Source organism: Chiloscyllium punctatum, chromosome 42 (genome assembly GCF_047496795.1).
Source record: "Chiloscyllium punctatum isolate Juve2018m chromosome 42, sChiPun1.3, whole genome shotgun sequence".
Classification (NCBI taxonomy): Eukaryota; Metazoa; Chordata; class Chondrichthyes; order Orectolobiformes; family Hemiscylliidae; genus Chiloscyllium; species Chiloscyllium punctatum.
In genome coordinates, this window is record NC_092780.1 from 31,753,723 (window position 1) to 31,775,105 (window position 21,383).

At 42.2% G+C, this 21,383-nt stretch overlaps 1 protein-coding gene across 7 annotated transcripts in view; it reads right to left on the reverse strand.

Annotated features, from left to right (window-relative positions):
• Positions 1 to 21,383, reverse strand: part of LOC140465874 (disintegrin and metalloproteinase domain-containing protein 11-like) — a 173,555-nt gene that overhangs the window by 55,049 nt on the left and 97,123 nt on the right. For all 7 annotated transcript variants that reach the window (XR_011955175.1, XR_011955176.1, XM_072561755.1 and 4 more), the window contains 3 exons: positions 18,793 to 18,883; positions 15,068 to 15,119; positions 3,890 to 3,989 (listed from right to left, as the gene is read on the reverse strand). Coding sequence is in view for 5 of the 7 variants with exons in the window: in XM_072561755.1 (XP_072417856.1) it covers positions 3,890 to 3,989; positions 15,068 to 15,119; positions 18,793 to 18,883 (243 nt within the window). In the remaining 2 variants the exon portion in view is untranslated. The remainder of the gene's footprint in view (positions 1 to 3,889; positions 3,990 to 15,067; positions 15,120 to 18,792; positions 18,884 to 21,383) is intronic.

The window sequence follows — 21,383 nt, forward strand, 5'->3', positions numbered from 1 at the left end:
ATTTTTACCTTTTTCTTGTTTCTCTCTCATCACACATTCACATTAATCTTGTCAATGATGCCCACTTCAACCTCCCTTGAAACCACTGCTGCTATTAAAACCAAATTTTCCCCTTTAACTTCCTTTGCTGCTCATGGTCAGCTTTTTGCACTTAATGGTCCCTTTTACGTTGATCTTTGCAGCTTAGATTGGACATTGTGTCCATTTCTCCACCTGTGTCCACCTTAGCTGATATTTGTTATATACCCATCTGCTCACATAGTGTTTCCCTCTTCTTCAAATCTGCCACCAATATCTTTCATCTTAACCAACTATGGCCCTATGTCCAAATTATATTTTCTTTCTAAAGTCCTAAATGTGAACCCATTGCTTCTGGAACGTCAAGCTTGAATCGCTATGATCAATGAATTACTTCATATGTAAATAAAGTGGATGTACAGACCAAAGGTACAGTTGCTAAATTTGCTGATGATACAAAGAGAGGTAGGAAAATAAATTATGAAGAGGACATAAGGAGGCAATTACAGATAATACACAGATCAAGCAAGTGGGAAAAGACTGGGCAAATAGGATATAACATGGCAAAGTGTGAAATTGCTCAATTAGGCACGAAGAATTAAAAAAGCACATGATCTAAATCGTGAGAGATCACAAAGCTCTGAGATGAACAGGGATCAGGGTGTGCTAATGGATGAACTGTAAAAGGTTCCCATGTGGGTACAGCAAGTAATTAGGAAAATAACTAAGAATTAATTACTAGAAAAGCTGAATGTTATCTATTGAGAGGGGAATTAAATCCAAAAGAGGCTACGTTATGCTTCAGTTATACCGGACTCTGGTGAGACAACAACATCTGGAAAAATGTATGCAATATTGATTTCCTTACTTAAATGAATTGGAAGCCATTTTATTAGACTATTACCTGGAAGAGGAGGGTTATCTGATGATAAGAGGTTGGACAGGCTCGGCTGGTATCCACTGGAGTTCAGAAAAATGAGGTTACGTAATTGAAATAGTGTCGAGAGTGTGGTGCTGGAGAAGCATAGCAGGTCAGGCAACATCCGAGCAGCAGAAGCGATGTTTCGGGAATAAGCCCTTCATTAGGGATGAAGCTTATGGGCCAGGGGGCTGAGAGATAAATGGGAGGGAGGGTGAGGCTGGGTAACTGAGAATGCAACAGGTAGATGAAGGTGAGGGAGAAGGTGATAGTTCAGAAAGGAGGGTGGAGCACATAGATGGGAAAGACAATAGAAAGGTCAAGAAGGCGGTGTCCGGGATAAGGTGGGGATGGGAAATGAAGAAACTGGTGAAATCCACATTGATCCTGTGTGGTTGCAGGGTCCAAAGGCGGAAGATGAGGCATTCTTCCTCCAGGCATTGGTGGTTAGGGTTTGGCGATGGCGGAGGCCCAGGACCTGTATGTCCTTGGTGGAGTGGGAGGGGAAGTTAAAGTGTTTGGCTACGGGGCGGTGGGGTTGGTTAGTGTGCGTATCCCACAGATGTTCTCTGAAACAATCCACATGTTGGTATCCTGTGTCCCCGATGTAGAGGAGACTACATTGGGTGCAACGGATACAATAGATGATATTTATGGAAGTACAGGTAAATTTCTGTCGGATGTGGAAGGATCCTTTGGGACTTTGGGCAGAGGGAAGGGCGGAGATGTGGGAGTAGGTTTTGCACTTCTTGCGATGGCAGAGGAAGGTGCTGGGAGTGGGGTGAGGGCTGGTGTGGGGGGAGCCGCAGAGGGAATGGTCTCTCTGGAACGCTGATAGGGGTGGAGAGGTAAATATATCCCTAGTGCCGGGTCTGTTTGTAGGTGGCGGAAGAGGTGGAGGATGATGCGATGTATACAAAGGTTGGTGGGGTGGAAGATGAGGACCAAGGTGTTCTGTCCTTGTTGCGTTGGAAGGGGTGGGTTCAAGGGCGGAGGTGCGGAAAGTGAAGGAGATGCGCTAGAGGGCATCGTCAACCACGGTGGGGGGGGGGGGGGGTGTTCTGGTCTTTGAAGAAGGAGACCATCTGGGATTTTCTGTGGTGGAATTGGTCATCCTGGGAACAGATACAGCAGAGGTGGAGGAATTGGGAATAAGGGATGGCCTTTTTACAGGAGGCAAGGTGGGAGGAGGTGTAATCCAAGTAGCTGTGGGAGTCGATGGGCTTGTCATGGTTGTCCATAGTTAGTCGGTCGCCAGAGATGGAATGGAGAAGCCTAGAAAGGGGAGGGAGGTATCGGAGATGGTCCAGGTGAATTTGAGGTCAGGATGAAAGGTGTTAGTGAAGTTGATGAGCTGTTCACCCTCCGTGGGAGCACGAGGTAGCACCAATATAGTCATCGATGTAGCGGAGGAAAAGATGGTGGATGGTTCTGGTGTAGTTGCGGAAGATGGACTGTTCGATGTAGACTTCACCAGTTTCCTCATTTCCCCTCCTCACGCCTTACCCCAATCCCAAGCCTCCAACTCAGCACCACCCTCTTGACCTGTCCATCGTCTTTCCCATTTATCCCCTCCAGCCTCCTCACCTTGCCCCCACCTTCACCTACCTGTTGCATTCTCAGTTACCCAGCCTCACCCTCCCTCCCATTTATTTCTCAGCCCCCCCGGCCCATAAGCTTCATCCCTAATGAAGGGCTTATTCCCTTACCTTCAGTTATTCCCTTATTCAGTTACCTTCCCTGCAGCCCCAACCCCAATCCCCTCCCATTTATTTCTCAGCACCCCCCCCACCCCCGGCCCACAAGCCTCATTCCTGATGAAAGGCTTTTGCCTGAAACGTCGATTCTCCTGCTCCTGTTGCCTGACCTGTTGTGCTTTTCCAGCACTACACCCATGACTCTGATCTCCAGCATCTGTAGTCCTTACTTTCTCCAACTTGATTGAAATGTACAAGACCCTGAGTGGCCTTGACAGGATAAATGCGAAAATGATGCTTCTAATTCTGACAATCTAGAGCTGGGTGTTTGCGGTTTCCAAATAAAGGGGGTGCCCATTTAAGACAGTGATGAGAATTTTTTTTTCCCAAAAACAGAACTCTCTTCCTCAAAGTGCAGTGGAAGCAGAGTTCCAGGATATTCTGAAGGTAGAGATAGGTGGATTCTTAATAACTAAAAGACAAAAGGATATTGGCAGTAGGCAGACAGTAATCAGGTCAGCCATGAATGTATTGAATACTGGATCAGGCTCAAGGAGTTGGATGACTTACTCCTGTTCATAATTCACAAATGTGAATGCATGTTTGTTCATATCTACACAACAGTGATGTTGGTCCTCTTTAATTTTCACTACGTACGTGAATGCACCTCGTCTATAGCAACGTTGAAAACTGTGGCGCTGATGAAGGGCTTATGCCCGAAACATCGACTCTCCTGCACCTTAGATGCTGCCTGACCTGCTGCGCGTTTCCAGCATCACACTCTCAACTCTGATCTCCAGTCCTCACTTTCTCCTAGTCCATACATTAGGTATAGAGATCTATTGTGCACCAGTAAGCACCTTAAACAGGTGAAAACCTTCAATGACTGAGGCAATCAAAGGACATTAAGACTAATCGAAAGGTTGTTTTTCTATAACATGCTATCATAACCCCAGAGGATTGCAAAGTGCTTGCGATTAATTGATTACGTTTGGACTGCTGTCACTATTAAGTAAACACTGCGTGCACTTAAGGCATCATACACAAGGATAAACACAGGAGATACTCAACTGAATCCAATCTGAAATTACTGAACCATAGTTGATTAAAGTAATTCTGGGAAACAAAGACTGAAATGTTCTTCTTTCTTTATCACTGATGAGGTTGACAAATACAAAATAATCTCGAACCTACAAAATGCTATATGCCATATGGTCACTTGGAAAGTATATTCACTGTTTATTGAAGATCTTACCTTTTGAGGCTTATTGAAAAGACAGGTGCCACCTCCAGCCTGCAGAAACTGTCTGTATTCATTGGTACTGCACCTTGAAAATTTTTGCGGGAAATAGTATCTAGTGGAATAAACATGAACATAGATGACCAATGAACTGCAGCATATTATTTCGTAAATCTGCCATTTAATTCAATTTGGCACCACCCTGCCGAATGACTCTAGCAGCTTGAGAAAGACTCCTCTTTTCCCTCCAAATCTTCTCTACCTTCTTCTGCACGGTCAAGGTTACAGAGGAGTTTTACAAGGAGTCACTGGAAAATTGCAGCTTTGGGGAAAGGCAGGGTGTTCCCTTGGGACAGGTGAAGCTGAAGGGAGATTTCACTTGTCTGCAGTAGATTGTGACACGTGGTCAGAAAAGATCGATTACACTTTTGCAGAGGGGTCAGTGGCTGGGGACAGAGATGAGAGATGAGGAAATTATTTTTGACTCAGAGGATGAGAAGGGTGTGGAACCCATTGCGTGAAAAGGGTAGCAGAGACAGAAAAACTTAACTCATCTGAAAAATGTCTGCTTACGTACCTAAAGATCTGCAATCTCTGGGATATTGACCAAGTATCGGAAAACGGCATTAGGCTGGGAGGTTCATCATTTAGTCATAGACAAGATGGGCAACTTCTAGATAGCGAAAGGGGAGGAATTAGTAGGGACATGGGGAGAAAGTGGACATGGGGCAATTCATGAACTATTCCTTATGAAAGCCAGCATGGACACAATGGGTTGAATGGCCTTCTTCTGTACTGTCTTCGAGTCAATGACATTCACACATATGGTGCTTCTTATGACCATGAGACATCTCATAGCACTTTCCAGGTAAAGGAGTATTCTTAGAGTCTATTAGGTATCATTGATGCATTGTTCTGGGCACTTACACACTGTTTGTTAAAACCTGACCATTACTTTGTTTTGTAATTTCTCTCCTCTCTCTTCCCCTCATCTCTGGGAACACCTCAACAACACTGTCCCTTCCAAAGCCCTGGCACTTCAATAAATGGCCAGAATTTGAGTGTGAGTCTCTGACACTTGGGGAAGTGTTTCTCAAATCAAGATCACAGCTAGGTTTAATCAGGTCCTCAACCCAACCACTTGTGCACACTGGCCAGCAGGAGTCACAGGACCCAAAAGTGAAAATTCCAACTGATGTTTCCAGTCCCTGCCCTGTAGATGCTGCAATCAGTTGTGTTCCTTATCCCTTTGCTGAGAGAAAGCTACAGTGAGATAGTGTCATAGAGATGCGCAGCACAGACACAGACCCTTTGGTCCAACTAGTCCATGCCGACCAGTAATTGAATCTACGACTCTGACCTGATTTACAGGAGCAGGGGAAGTATTACAACAGATCTCAGTATCCCCTGGGCTAGCAGTGGCAATACAAAAAGGTTTCAGAACCATTATTGCTGGAAAAGAAATGCCTGAATAAAGACAAGGTTGGATTCTGCTTCAATGCTGTCATCAGTCACATGCTGATAACACTTGTTATCTCAACTCAAATAAGAATTTAACAGAAGAGCTTGGGATATTGGTAGGTAAAGGAAGGACAAAAGTGACAATTAGATGTACTAAACAGCAATTTCAAATAAATATTTTGCAAGGTACCTTCAATTTAATGCAGAGGAATTTATAATTAATAGCCTACAGAACTCAGCAGATCTTCCAACTAATTACTTGCAAATAATGCAAGGACCAACCAAAGAAATGAATTGGTGGGAAGTGTTGGAAAAATGGTTTATCAGACTGATTCCTGGGATTGCAAGAATAATATATGAAGGGAGATTGTTTCAGTGAGGATCATATTCACTGGAGTTCATAGGAATAAAGGGAGTTCTCATAGGAACATATAAACTTCCAGCAGAACTTGATAGAGTAAATGCAGGAAGGATGATGCGGTAACAAGAAACCAGGGTCATGGTCTAAGGTAGGTCATTTAGGACTGAGATGTGGAGAAATTTCTTTACCCAGAGTGGTGAGCCTATGGAATTTTTGCAGTTGAGGGCAAACCATTAAATGTTTTCAAGGAGTTAGATTTGTTCTTGGGCATAAAGGGATCAAGCAATATGGGAAGAAAGCAGGACAGAATGAGTTGGGTGATCAGCCATAATCATTTTAAATGGCAGAGCTGACTGAAAGGGCTTACTCCTGCTCCTAGTTTCTAGGTTTCAATGTTTGTAACCCATTATGTCAGTTTACTGCCAACTTGATGCCCCGCCCAATTTTCCAGATAGCACCAGCCAATTTCCAAGAAAAAGTATATAAAAATCTCTTAGATATTTTTGTGCGTTCCTAACATTTGCATCTGTTTACTCAGTCATATCAGATCTGTATAATGGGAGGACAGGAATATTAATTAATGTATTTTATGGAAACACGTGCAAAGCAAGCCACAATAAGCAGCACGCCATGCACCAGAGGACCAGGCTTGCTATGGACACAAGGTTCAGTTGCAGCCTTCAGATTCTCTTCTTCCACTTTCTTCAAGACATGCTACCTATGCCAGGTAGGCATTGCAATGGTAAGTAGAGACATGTCCCTCGCCAACACCTCATGCTCCACCAGCTACATGAAAAAGCATTGAAGTGCAGCACTGTTCTATCACTAAACTGAAGATCCAATCAGTTTTCTGTTTCCCTACATGTTATATCAGCCATTATTTGTTACCAAACAACCTTTGCAATGGTTGAAACATATTCATTAAAGTAGCCTTTGGAAAGGCCAGTTTATTATTATCTGTATCAATTTCTCTTCAACTGGCTGCATTCTATTAAACTTTCTCAGTGTTCAAGGGCCAGGAAGTTACCCACATAACTGATGCTTTGCATAATCAGACATGTCAATATTTGGAAGTCAAACAGTGATCATAATACATGGCTTAAATAGCATCCGAGTTGTTGGGGAAAAGCGTAGCAAATCGAAGACTGTGAGATAATGCAGGAACACCATTCATTACCTCAATGTGTTTTGGCTCCATAGTGAAATCATGTATCTGTATTTTACCACAACAACCTTGACTTTATGAGACTATAAGCGGTCTTAGCTAACCTATACCTAGTAGGTTCATGTGATGAGCTTCGGGCGGCTATTTTAACATTGGATTTAATATTCCTCCAACATAACTGAGACAGAAAGGATGTATGACCACCTTAAGTAATTGGTCATAAATGTCTCAGCCTATTGTTAGTGAGCTGGCAATAAAGGCAACCCAAAAGGCAATGCATTCCCTGAACTCTGAAAACTTTCAGATGCCATTAAACAAAATTTATCAATGCTAATCATGCTTTCTAACATACTGTATAATCTTCTCAAGCAATGCATTAATACTCAGGAAAGTAGATGTTTTTATATTAAAGCTTTGCACCATCACAAGGCAGATGCACTTTGCAGTTTGTGAGCTGCATAATGCATTATAGTATGCCACTTAATTATACTTCAGGAAATGCATCTCTGAGGATAGGACCCATAGTGACATATCAAAGCTGATCCAAATTTAGCCTGCTCATGTCTGTGATCTACAACAACCTACACTTAGAAAATAGTAGGTACTTACATAAAACAGGATCTAAAGGATTATTTCAACCACAAGTGGGTACAAACCATACTCACGATTAGTACAGTCTGTCACCCACATAAATACCCCCTATTTACCTGATACAGCACTTAACAGAAAAATTACATTGCTGTCTAAATCATTGTTTTAAATTACTTCTTTCATCTGAGGGGGCACTATCCCCTGGTACAATTATCCTTTGAAATGGTTTGCTCAGCTGATAAGAGAGTGCAGAGATACAAATGAAGATGTAAGGGCATTGCTGCCGTGTCCAAATCTATAAAACTTCAATCTTTGTATAAGACAAAGTTCATATCATGGAGAAGGTAAATATCTTCAAAGCTAAAACTTAGTTCATGCGATATCCTGGCAAACTGAGGGAGTTGAAAAGGCATTTTGTAACTATGATTATTTTCCCTGTTTTGCCTATGAGAAAAGGTTATACCATAGAGCTGCTGCAGGGGGGTTCAAGGGATCTCATCTGTAACGTTCCAGTGAGAGTAAGGAAGAGTCTTGACAGACTATCTGGTTTTTGTACCTCCAAATTTTGAAAGCTTTTTTGTAATTCATTTACTGGGAGGGCACTGCTGTCTACCAGCATATATTGGCTATACCTAATTGCCCAGAGGGCAGTTAAGAGTCAACCATATCGCTATGGGTCTGGAGTCACATGTAGATCAGACCAGGTAAGAATTGCAGTTTCTGTGTCTAAAGGATATTAGTGAACCAAATAGGTGTTTTCCAACAACTGACAATGGTATCATGGTCATCATTAGACTCTTAATTGCGGATTTTTATCAAATTCAAATTCCATCACTTACCGTGGTGGGATTTGAACTCATATCCCCAGAACATTCCTGGGTCTCTGGATTTACAGTCCAGCAATAATATCACTAGACCATTGCCTCCCCTCATTTGCATTTTAAAATATATAAAAGGGGATTAGCAGATAGGGACTGGATATTGTCCCTTGAACAGGCACTGAGAGTCAGACCATTTCCTGACATTGTGATTAGTCTCCTGGCTCCTATTCTTTTCCTGCCCGCAGGAAGGAAGGGAGGCAGCTGCCAGAGTGACAGGTTAAAAGGCTCGAGTGTGAACTGGAGACCTGAATTGGAAATAGCAGCCTCACAGCAGCCAGATTCCAGCTGTGGGCAGGCAAATAACAGGAGCCAGGACACGCTGTCAGGAAATGGCCTGACTTTCAGTACCAGTTCAAGGGACAACATCTAGTCCCTGTCAGCTAATCTCCTTGATATATGTGAAAATGCAAATGAACGCTAATCCTCAGCCATTTCCTCATTCCCGATGAAGGGTTCCTGCCCGAAACGTCGATTCTCCTGCTCCTCGGATGCTGCCTAACCTGCTGTGTTTTTACTGCAGTCGTCACTTTCTCCTTAATCCTCAGCCAACCATGCCCTCCTACATCCTCATGCCCTCTCCATACCCACCCAAGTTCTATATACTCCCTAATTGCATGACCCACTTATCCAGTATTCACGAAGTACTGAGCTCAAGAGCCCAAAGGTAACACTGGGATGTCTTAGAGACGCTAATGAAACTGTCAACATAAACAAATACCCATTCAAATCCTACTTAGACTCAGAGACATACAGCACAGAAACAGACCCTTCAGTCCAACTTGTCCATGCTGACCAGATATCCTAAATTAATCTAGTCCCATTTACCAGCACTTGGCCCATTTCTCTCTAAACCCTTCCTATTCATTTACCCATCCTGATGCCTTTTAAATGTTGTAATTGTACCAGCCTCCACCACTTCCTATGGCAGCTCATTCCATACACACATTAGCCTCTGTGTGAAAAAGTTGCCCCTTAATTCTCTTATATCTCTCCACACTCACCCTAAACTTTTGCCCTCTAGTCCTGGACTCCCCCATTCCAGGGAAAAGACCTTGCCTACTTACCCTATTCATGCCCCTCATGATTTTATAAACCTCAATAAGGTCACCCTTTAGTCTCCAATGCTCCAGGAAAAACAGTACCAGCCTCTTCAGCCCCTCTATAGCTCAAACCCTCCATAGCTGACAACATCCCTGTAAATCTTTTCTGAACCCTTTCAAGTTTCACAACATTCTTCCAATAGGAGGGAGACCAGAACTGCACACTATATTCCAAAAGTGGCCTAACCAATGTCCTACACAGCTGCAACATGACTTCCAAATGGCTATACTCAATGTTCTGACCAATAAAGGAAAGCATACTAAGCTTGAAACAGAAACTCAACTCTCCAGGACAATATTTACAAAACTATCTTTCAATGTGACATCAAGTTATCAAATTGAATATTAGTGTCACCCAGATGCAAGCAAAACAAAATAGCAAACAACGCATCACTGACATTCAGTATGTAGTTATTAATGTTTGTGTGTTAGGGAACAGTCTGTCTTTCCTGCCACCCTGATTTCTGAGGGATGAGTTATCGATTTCCATTGGATTGGTTCGTGCTTATGGCAAAGTGCCAGGTCCTTTGTAATTTCCTTCAGCACAATAGCAGGCCAGGTGATTCTCTCCCATTCTTCCTGCCCAGCATCAGGTCTAATGGAAGGATTTACAGGTTGACTATCAATTTGTTTGGCCACATTACCAATGCATTTTCCACAAGTCCTGGCATTGGACTCAAAGTCAATGTCATAAGAGTGCATGTGAACATCATATACACATGAACATTTGTCTTTATTAACAGTTCAAAATTATCTTAAATACACATTTAGGGTACAGCCAATATTTCTATATTCCCTGATGACCGAAGACTGTAAAGTCATTCTCCCCCTCAACACATACCCAACCACCCCTTTCCTCAGCCCTTCCCTGCCACCAGTCATGCTTTCCAAGTTACTCCCTCACTTAGTCACTCATTAAGCAGCCTCTTCTTCCAACCCACGTGTTCCAACTCAACTCATTCAGCAGACCCTTTTCTCAACCTCCTTCCTTGTACTCGTTCACCAGTTCTCATTCCGTACCTAATCTCTGCTTTGGATCTAGCTGTTGGTGTCGGTAAAATACATTCGCTATCCCGGTGAAGGAGCCTGTACAGCAGGTGGACAGGAATAGAAACACAATAAAATTTGAAGCCAGCACCCACCTTCCTAGCTTAGCCACACAAACTCCCATTTTACTAGGCTTTGCCGACAAAATCAACGCACAAACATCCTGGGCCTTCTTGAACTCATCTTTGAACGTGATCTCTGATGTTTCAGGGCTTGCTGTCCACCCCCTTACTGTCTGGTGCCATTGACTTGCTATCTCATTAGAGCTGGTTCCTCTCCTCCCAATGGTTGCCAATGCTACCTCAGAGAAGCGGTAAGTTATGGCCCCAAATGTAAAATCTGTGACCCCATTTAGGATCAGAACTCCAACATTAGTGCTTTATTGTTAGCCTAGTCTAACATTTATAATGAGATTCCATTGCACAACTATGTCAACAAAACATCCAGAGCTACTTTCTTAAAGACTTTGACATCTCCACTGTATGTTCAGACAATTTGAATCAAAGAACACAGCCATATGTTTAGCTTTTTCAAAGGTTCAACAGATGGTTAGACTGAGAGTTAGTGCAAAGATCAAAGCGCAGGGTTCAGGTGATAAGTTAAAATTTAATATTCCATATAGTGCAATGAAAACAAGTCCTTTATCAACTTGTTGAAGTTCTCCAATGAATATCTGTACATATTAACAATGTCAATTTAATGGCTATTTACCTTTGGCAACATCTTTCTAAATTTACCTGTCAAAACTTTTGACTTCCAAAATAGGTTCTCCCTTGGTTTTCGTATGTATTGACCTGACATGATGCATTCAGGTTTCGTAAACGCAGCCTGCTTCGTAAAACTCTCAAACTCCATTTAATAAATTGAGGTAGCCATTAATATGGAAGAATGGAGCGCATCAAATTGCACATCATTGTGGCAAACATATCTGGGCATGGGAGTCAGGAGGTGAAAACCTGCAGATTGGTAATAAGTTGGATAGGAAGCAAAAAGACATTGATGCCAAACACGCATTATGCAAATAGCCAATGTTGGCAACTTGGACAAGGAAGATCTAAATGAGCAGAATGAGGCCAGGAACAGAAATTTCTATATTTATCAAAATCTAAATAAATAAAAGAATTGTCAGATTTTTGGGACTTCAATGGCTTCTGATTACATTGCAGTAAAAAAAATAACAACAGCCTGCCCTTGTAATGACAATGTTAGCTGCAGTGTTTGGGTTCTGGAACACTTCAGGAACGTGGAACCTGGACCTGGGAAGTTTAAGGTCTATCATTCATTGGAAAATGCAGACAGGAAATACAGAATAATTGTGTGCCTGCCTCCATAAGCGCCTTGACTGCACATGTACCACTTGACTGCAATGGTTCAAGAGGGCAGGTAACCATCGCCTCCTCAAAGGTATTTTAGGATGAGCAATAAATGCTGGCTATACAGTGATGTCCACATTCCAAGAATAAACATTAAAAATAGGACCATTGGTATAAACATTCTTTGAGAAGCACACCAGCTCCGCAACATCCTTTCTCAGCAATCACTTCGGGGAAGACCTGATTCAACACTTTTTAATCTTAAATTAATTCTGTTCATGAAATGCTCACTGGAAACAGACAGCCATTTAAAACGGCTACCCCTGTGTTAGAAGACCTTGCCTGTTACGCTGTTTTTTCCTTTTCGTAGGCTTCCAAAGACCAATTCTTCGATGATGCTTTTATTAAAAATAAATACTGGAAATTAAAAAGCAGCCAACAACTTTTGTTTGATAAAAGATATTATGAAAAACTGCAGATGCTGGAGATCTGAAACAAAAGCAGAAATTGCTGGAGAAACTCAGCAAATCCAGCAGCACTAGCAGAAAGTTAACATTTTGAGTTCAGTGACTCTTCATCAGAACCTTTAGCTGAGTACTGAAAACCAGTGTCAGCCAGAAACAGGGAATAGCAATACTGGGAAGAAACTGAAATGTACTGTATTAGACTATATTCCTGATGAAGGGCTTTTGCCCGAAACGTCGATTTCGCTGCTCGTTGGATGCTGCCTGAACTGCTGTGCTCTTCCAGCACCACTAATCCAGTATAAGGAGAACTAAGTTGAGTTTGTGTTTGCAGGACCTTAAGTTCCTTTGTCAGGGCTGAATTATCATTTCTGTAATGCTTTGCTCCAGGAAAGACCTCTCTAGCTACTTCATTGGAGACTCAGTGCAGATCAGACATAATGGTAATAAAGAAAAGAAACATAGGCTAAGATGGTGACAGCTGAGGTCTGGACAAGTGGGAAAGTGCAAGTCATGGAGCAGGTGCAGCGGTTATTCAAGTAAGTTGGTCTAAACAAAATGTTGTTGTCTAGTTTCTTGGGGAAGGAGAGGATCGTTAGAAGTAAATGTATAAAAGAAGGGCAGGTGGTGATTTTATGAAATAGGTAGTCGCTGCTCATTTGGGAGATCCTGAAGTTTTCATTTAGGACTTGAGGGAAAATTACAAAGAGGTTTCTCAACACCAAGATTCTGATTTTTTCACTGTCTCTGTACTTTCCCACCTTTTTCGCCAATGCTAATGTCACAAAAGGGCTGGGAAAATTCCACATGGAGTTTATACAATTGTAATGCTTTTGGACTCTCTTTTGCTTTGGATAAAGCAGAAATAAGTGGGATTTTCTGACCCACTCTAATTCTGCCTGACAATGTCTTGGAAAGTTCATTTGTTAAAAGTTAAAGATGGAGTGGCTCCTTGGAGGATTTTTTAAAATTGGGGTGGGGTGGGGCGAGTGGTGGTATAAGTTGCTTTACTGGGAAGGTGGTGTAAGTTGTTCATACCCATTGACAATGATATGGGCATTGGTACTGTTTCTGGGCAGATTGGTCATATCCAACTCTCACAGGGACACATTACAAATGTCAGACTTCATCAATATTTGTTAATCTATCTATTTAATTCCAAGAAAGAATAGAGTTGAGGTCTAGAGGATAGCGAATTAACATCTCTACATATAGTTATAGAGTGATAGAGTCATACAGAACAGAAAAAGACCTTTCAGTCCAACTTGTCCACGCTAAGCAGATACTCTTAATTAATCTAGTCCTACTTGTCAGCACTTGGCCCATATCCTTCTAACCCCTTCCTATTCATGTACCCATCCAGATGCCTTTTAAATGTTGCAATTGTACTCGCCTCCACCACTTCCTCTAGTAGCTCATTCCATACACGCACCACCTTTTGTGTGAAAAAAATTGTTCGGTAGGTCTCTTTTACATCTTTCCCATCTCACTCTAAACCTATGCCCTCTAGTTCTGAACTCTCCCACCCCAGAGAAAAGACCTTGTCTATTTACCCTATCCACGCCTCTCATGATTTCATAAACCTCTGAGTACAAGGCCCATGTGATTCACATCACATTGGAATGCATGTTAATGAAAGTCTAGAAAGCCACTGAATTGTTGAAATGCAGATTTCTTGAGGCATCCCTGAATTACACGAATACGTCATTCTGTCAGAATCTAAAAGTGAGTGAGCGGGAACCATGCAAACAGTCAATCCTGCATCTGAAGCATAAAATGCTGGACCAATAATTTACACTTTCTGTCAGAGTATGGTTGCCATGACTTTCTAGTCTCAGCCTGGGGGAAGGAGGCGAGCAAGAGCCAACCTCAGCCAGAATGGGAATTGAACACACATTGTTGGCATTATTCTAACCATACACTAGCCATCCAGTCAACTGGACTAACCAGACTCTATTTCACACAAAGAAGCTGGAAAAGAAAATGAGACAGAATTTAAATAGGTTGTTGATCTCCCTTCTCCCATTTTATGCAATTTTATGCCTTTAAGTAAGTAGCTGTTGGTCTTTATATTTCACTGCAGCATCTCAAACTCTTCCCCTCAAATGAATTTCAGATGCACATCTAATGTATGCACTGAAAAGCTACGTTATATACATTTGATCCAATGAGTGAAGGCATCAGCTCGGGACCTGTATGCAGTCCAGACACCTAAAAGGAAATTCAGCTTACCTGATCAGAATGGTCCAAATAGGAGACTAACCAGTGTTTTGTAAATCAAATGTTTAGTCTCCTTCCAGGTGACAGCTTGCTGTGTACCTGCAAAAGGTATAGCTGATGCCTGAGTTGGAAAGATTGTGTATGAGAGGAGACTGATTTGGTCAGGATTATATTCACAAGAGTTTAGAAGAATGGTGGTTAGAAGTGGGAGGGATGGTGGTGGGGAATCTCAAAAAAACCTATCAACTTCTTACAAGACTAGGCAGCTTAGGTGCAGGAAAGATGTTCTCAAGGATGGGATGTGGGGTAAACCTTTTAGGGCTGAGATGAGGAGAAATTTGTTCACCTCGAGAATGGTGAGCCTGTGGCATTCACTACCACAGAAAGTTGTTGAGGCCAAAACATCAGGTCTTTTCAAGGAGGTGGTAGATATAGCTCTTGGCTATAGGATAAAGGAATACGAGGCAAGGGCAGGATTGGGGCATTGAGCTTTATGATCATAATGAATGATGCAGCAAGCTCAAGGGCTCAAATAGCCTACTCCTACTCCCATCTTCTGTGCTTCTATATTTTGAGAAAAACGATCTTACCCCATATCATCCATTATACAACCAGACCAGGCGTCAGGACACCAACACTCACCTGTGAAAGGGAAACAGGAATTGGATGAGTGAAACATAGACAACGTGGAACCCATTGCAATACCTTGTGAGAAACATTGTTATCAACGCTTCTGTAGAAATCTTATTTTGCAAAGGTTACAATCTAGAAATTCAATGGTGCAGCATCCTTGCCTCAGCCACTAAATGGATGTCCAATTCTCCAATATGGTGGTCAGGAATGTAGCAAAAACATTCTCTGCCCAACATAACAGCATGAGGAGAAAGATAGATGTCAACCTGAATTTAGGCTTTTTGCATAGACAGCAGGCCATGGTGATTAGATTTCTAGTGCAATACTCAGTAAAATAAAAAGGATCACGTGCTTGGCACGTCGATGGAGGGATATGGTAATTTTTGAGCACAAGTGTTCGGTACTATTGCCAGAATATTGTTAGTACGCATACCCATCCAGTGCCTCCAAATATTTCTTGATATCACGTAGAGTGAATCAAACTGGCTGAAGATTAGCATCTGTGATGCTGAGGACCACTGGAAGAGGCCAAGATGGAACAGTGAATTAGCAACCTTGGCTGAGGATGGATATTAATGCTCCAACCTAGTCTTTTACACTAATGTACTGGGCTTCCCCATTATTGAGGAGGAGGATGTTTATGGAGCCTCCTCTTGGTTAATTGTCTTCACCTTTCATGACCATGGCAGGACTGCAGGGCTTAAACTTGATCCACTGGTTGTAGAAATACCTAGCCCTGTCTATCACTTACAGCTTATACTGTTTGGTATGCAAGTTGGGTGTTTTGTAGCTACACCCAACTGATGCTTCATTTTAAGGTAGGCATGTTGCTGCTCCTGGCATGCCATCCTGCACTTTCAGTTGAACTAGTGTTGGTTATAAGGTTGGAATGTGAATGGGCCATGAGGCTGCAGACTGCGTTGGAGTATAATCTTGGTGCTGATGATGACTCACAGTGCCTCCTGGGTGACCAGTGAACAAGATAGGTTCACTGACAATTGACAAATATACTATTCTGACACTTTTGTATCCTGAACACTGAAACATTGGTATTGTTTTCAGTACCAGTGTGAGAGCTGGAACTGTACAAACTGTAGAACATTGCTGTACTTTATTATATGGGTAAAATGCTTTACTCAGTCTCTGGGAGCACCTGATGCTAGATTTGAGTATTAGAATTGCAAAGTGTTCTGCTTCCATGCACTAATAAATACACATAGGGTCTGTTCCCATGCTGTATAACTCTATGACTATATGTCATAAAAAATTAAGATACAAAGTTGACCAGCTAACACTGCCACCTGGAGGTCAGACACAGATACATGTCAAGTTGGATCTGACCTGTGAATTTGAATAAATTTCAAGATGGTACTGATAGAGAGTCATTGCAGGACAGTCTGCTCAGCTGTTAAATACATGGTTTGTGATTATGGAAAATATGTTGTATAATTCTATCATTATTGGGATGTTTACATCTAACTGTGACACATGAAATGTTTACAGAATCTTTTCTCTAGTGTATTTTAGAGTTTATAATATGTAGTCAGTGAAAACTGCCGCAGAGTAGCAGGAGAGTCTCAGATGTGAAGAATCTGTAGTTGGTTTTTGAAAAACATGTTGATTTTGAAGAAGAAATAAACAACTGTCAATCTAGTTAACAGCAGTGGAGTATAATGAATAAAGTGTAGGCACTTGAGGAATTCTCATTTCAAACGTGAAAAAATGGACGAAATGAGAGTAAAAGCATTGAATGAGCAATAACAAGAGAGATTTATCCTAATGATGATTATCTTATCCAGACTCAAAAAAGGAAGAAAAAGAGAACAGCTTCCAAATGATGTAAGGTGATGCATAGCCTACTTAGCATGAATAAATATGCTGAACCTTTAATATGCTATTTATGAGCTTATATAAATGACTTAGCAATAATTATATTTTGCATAAGCCATCCATGTTAAGCATTGTCATCATTTACAGTTGGGAGCATTTGTTGCATGATAAAAAATTTTGCAGCATAAAATAGTTAACCAAATTTGGTCTAACTTTGTCCCTTTTGAAAGGTGACTGCATCCAGGGGGTTCACACAGTTATCCCCAACACGGCAATGTCCTGATTCAAACTCCACCACCTGCAGCAGGTGCAGATGAGACACCGCACAACAGAAGGGAAGCCAGAAACGCAGTCCACTTTCACTCACCAAAACACAACTGCCCAAAGTGGCAGTGGAAAATACAGATGGGCCTTCGTTAAATAAGCAAGAATTATAAATGCAAAACAAGGCTATTTTACTCAACCAAGTCATTTTTACTGAAGTCATGTTTTTAATCGAGTATTCACCTCACTCATGCACAGGACAAAGTCTTCCTGATCTTACAGGATTTTGATATATGGTAGTGTGATGATACGGCTCCTTGAACAAGGTTAGGTTGTCCTTAGTTTTTCTTTTCAGAGGGGGTGTAAAGACAGAGGGTCCTGCCTGTCAGCATTTGTCTACTTGAAGAAGCTTTTAAGTTTTAAAAATAACATTTGTACAATGAAAGGGGAGTGGCCAGTTCACCCAGCCCTGCCTTTCTCTGGTTTGGTTTGGTTTTTGCAGTCTGGCTGTTCAGAGCTGATGGTCAGTTGTTAGCTGGGAATCCAAAAGAAACAGCTACATGGAGATGTTATATGTTGAATCTATCTGCTCGCTCTCTCTCTCTCTCGCAAGACCCTGTGTTTGATATTACCTTTTTTGCAAAGGGGTGTTTATGGAGATTATTGCAGGAATTTGGAACAGCTTCATTAGTTGGGATAATCTGCTGGGTTTTCAGATAGGTTAAGCTATTCTGTATTCTGTTCTCTTTTGTTTGTGTTTCATTCAGTACTCTGTAAATAAATTCTGTTTTGTTGAAAACCGAGGGGTTTTGACCAGCAGCACTACTCTTGAATTACACCTGCTCAAAACAATGAGAAAAGTTAAGCTCTGGGCTACCTTCTTGAAATGTTTTGAGAGGGTCTGGCCTGGTCCATAACATTAGGCATCAGAATCAGGTATTATCTATCCTCAACCCTTCAAGGAAATGTAAGAGGAAAGAGGTGCCATTATTTAAGGCCATGAATATGCCAACTTTGGATGTACCAAAATTATCTGAATATACAAAGAAAGAATGAGTTTCAATGTTGAGAATGACCAGCCAGCTATCTTAAAATAAAACAAGAAATTGCTGAAGGGATTGCACAAGTTGAAATTAATGTACATCGCAGTAAGAAATGGTTTCTAGAACATCAAAATGCCAACAGTATTCAGGATGGCACGGTGGCTCAGTGGTTAGCACTGCTACCTCACAGCGCCAGGCACCCAGGTTAGATTCACACCTTGGGTGACTGCCTGTGTGGAGTTTGCACAGTCTCCCCGTGTCTGCATGGATTTCCTCAGGGTGCTCCGCTTTCCTCCCACAATCCAGGTTAGGTGAATTGGTCATAGTCAGGGGTAAATATAGGGAAGGGGAATGGGTCTAGGTGGGTTACTCTTCGGAGGTTCAGTATGGACTTGTTGGGCCAAAGAGCCTGTTTCCATATTGTAAGGAATTTAATCCAAACTAAAACATAGCTTAATTTGCAGTAATTCTGTTCCAACAGCTATTTTTACAGTTTTATGCATGTGATTGCTCAGTGTGTATAGAATTCAATTAAAATAACTTACTTGCTCCTGCATGATGCTTATTCCACATCATTCCAAGGTTTTGACCCAGACTCTGAACGAGTGCGACAGCCATTGTACCTAAATTTCCATACTAAACAAAAAAAGTAAGAGGCTTCAACGCATGATTGATAATACATTTTTTTCATAAAGCAGCTAATCATTCATCAACTTTTCACACATCCAAGAATTGTGAAGTATCTATTTGGTCACTTGTTAAGGGGTAAAATTAGTTCCTGCAGGCAACTGCTTAGAATAGAGTGGACTCAGCTTTACAAGAACACAAGATGTATGGAATATCCCAATCACCTCATAAAATATTCTTATTATCAATTCCATGAGTAAGTTCACAGTTTATCCAATACTTTATTGAATTGTACACAATGCAATATGCACGCTGGATTGTGTGAGACTGCACATTGGAAATTTTAACCCTGTGGCCCTGGGTACAGATTTCCCAATGAGCTCCTAGTTCTATCCCAGGGACATTAAAGCTTTTCTTCATATAACGTCTTAAGATATTTCTTTCCTGATGTTTTGGAAATGCAGAGATTGGTTGGCAACTTGCTCCTGTGACTCTACTTTGGGGAAGACCTGCTTCCACGTGCATTTCAGAGGAAGTAACGTGGTTTAGATTAGATTAGATTAGATTACTTACACAGTGTGGAAACAGGCCCTTCGGCCCAACAAGTCCACACCGCCCCGCCGAAGCGCAACCCACCCATACCCCAACATCTACCCCTTACCTAACACTACGGGCAATTTAGCATGGCCAATTCACCTGACCTGCACATCTTTGGACTGTGGGAGGAAACCGGAGCACCCGGAGGAAACCCACGCAGACACGGGGAGAACGTGCAAACTCCACACAGTCAGTCGCCTGAGGCGGGAATTGAACCCGGGTCTCTGGCGCTGTGAGGCAGCAGTGCTAACCACTGTGCCACCGTGCCGCCCACTGGTTGGAGGGGAAGCAGCACCAAGTTGTTGTTGTCACCAGATAATGTCTCCTTCCTATTATTGTATAAAATTAAATTAAATTAACAGGTGGCAGTGCTGAAGAATGGGATATTCTTGTATTTCTTTTCCAACAGTCATGCCTCCACCACGAGCGCTGCTAAAAGCAAAATTCAACAGTTTTAGATTAGATTACATTACAGTGTGGAAACAGACCCTTCGGCCCAACAGGTCCACACCGCCCTGCCGAAGCGCAACCCACCCATACCCCTACATTTACCCCTTACCTAACACTATGGGCAACTTAGTATGGCCAATTCACCTGACCTGCACATCTTTGTGACTGTGGGAGGAAACCGGAGCACCTGGAGGAAACCCACGCAGACATGGGGAGAATGTATAAACTCCACACAGACAGTTGCCTGAGGAGGGAATTGAACCTAGGTCTCTGGTGCTGTGAGGCAGCAGTGCTAACCACTGTGCCACCGTGCCACAGTTCTTGATCCCAACTTGAGAAGAGCTTGCAGAACATTTGATTAGATTACTTACAGTGTGGAAACAGGCCCTTCGGCCCAACAAGTCCACACTGACCTGCCGAAGCGCAACCCACCCACACCCATTCCCCTACATTTACCCCTTCGCCTAACACTTTAGCAATTTAGCATGGCCAATTCACCGAACCTGCACATTTTTGGACTGTGGGAGGAAACCGGAGCACCCAGAGGAAACCCACGCAGACACGGGGAGAATGTACAAACTGAGGTGGGAATTGAACCCAGGTCTCTGGCACTGTGAGGCAGCAGTGCTAATCCCTGTGCCACTGTGTGAAACAAAATAGAAATTGCTGATGGAACTCGGCAGGAATGGCAGCATCCGTCAGAAGAAAGCAGAATTAATTCTTCAAGTCTGGTTACTCTTCATCAGAACTTCGTCAGTCACCGGACTCAAAATGTTAACTCTGCTTTCTTACCACAGATGGTGCCAGACCTGCTGAGTTCCACCGGCAATTCCTGTTTTTCATGTCAGAACTCCAGCATCCTTAGTTCCTTGTTTCAATTTACTGGGTGAAGTTTCTTCAGTGCCAAGCTGGCTAACCTCACAATCTTCTGGCTGAGACTATCAGCTCAGCAAAGATTATAGATGGCTTGGTATTACTATAAGAATTAGATTAAGTCAAGCCAAACTTGCTCAATTTGCATTTGCCGAACAAGCAATTTTAATGCAGGATTCTGGTTTTTATTTGATGCTCAACAATTGCCCTGATATGCTCTTGGAATAACTGACTCATTAAGTACTTGTTACAGACAGATAAGCTTACATGCACAAGGTGAACTGTAGTCAGCAGATTTAATGGGATATAAATGCTTCAATGACTGAATGCTGTGAATTATCAGGAATCTTCAAGACATTCTGAGAAGCATATATGCAACAGGTTAAGCTAAAACGGAGCACTTCCCACACTTCCATGACAATCTTGCCAGGATTAGGTTTGCAAGCCCGGTTTGCCAAACCTTGGAAAATGCAGCAAAATGAAAGGAAGTGAGAACGGCTGAATCCATGGTTTAGGAGCTCTTTATGACATTCCACGTGGAAGAGGAGCAGCAGTGCATTCCAAAATGACTCAGCCCATCGTTTAAGTC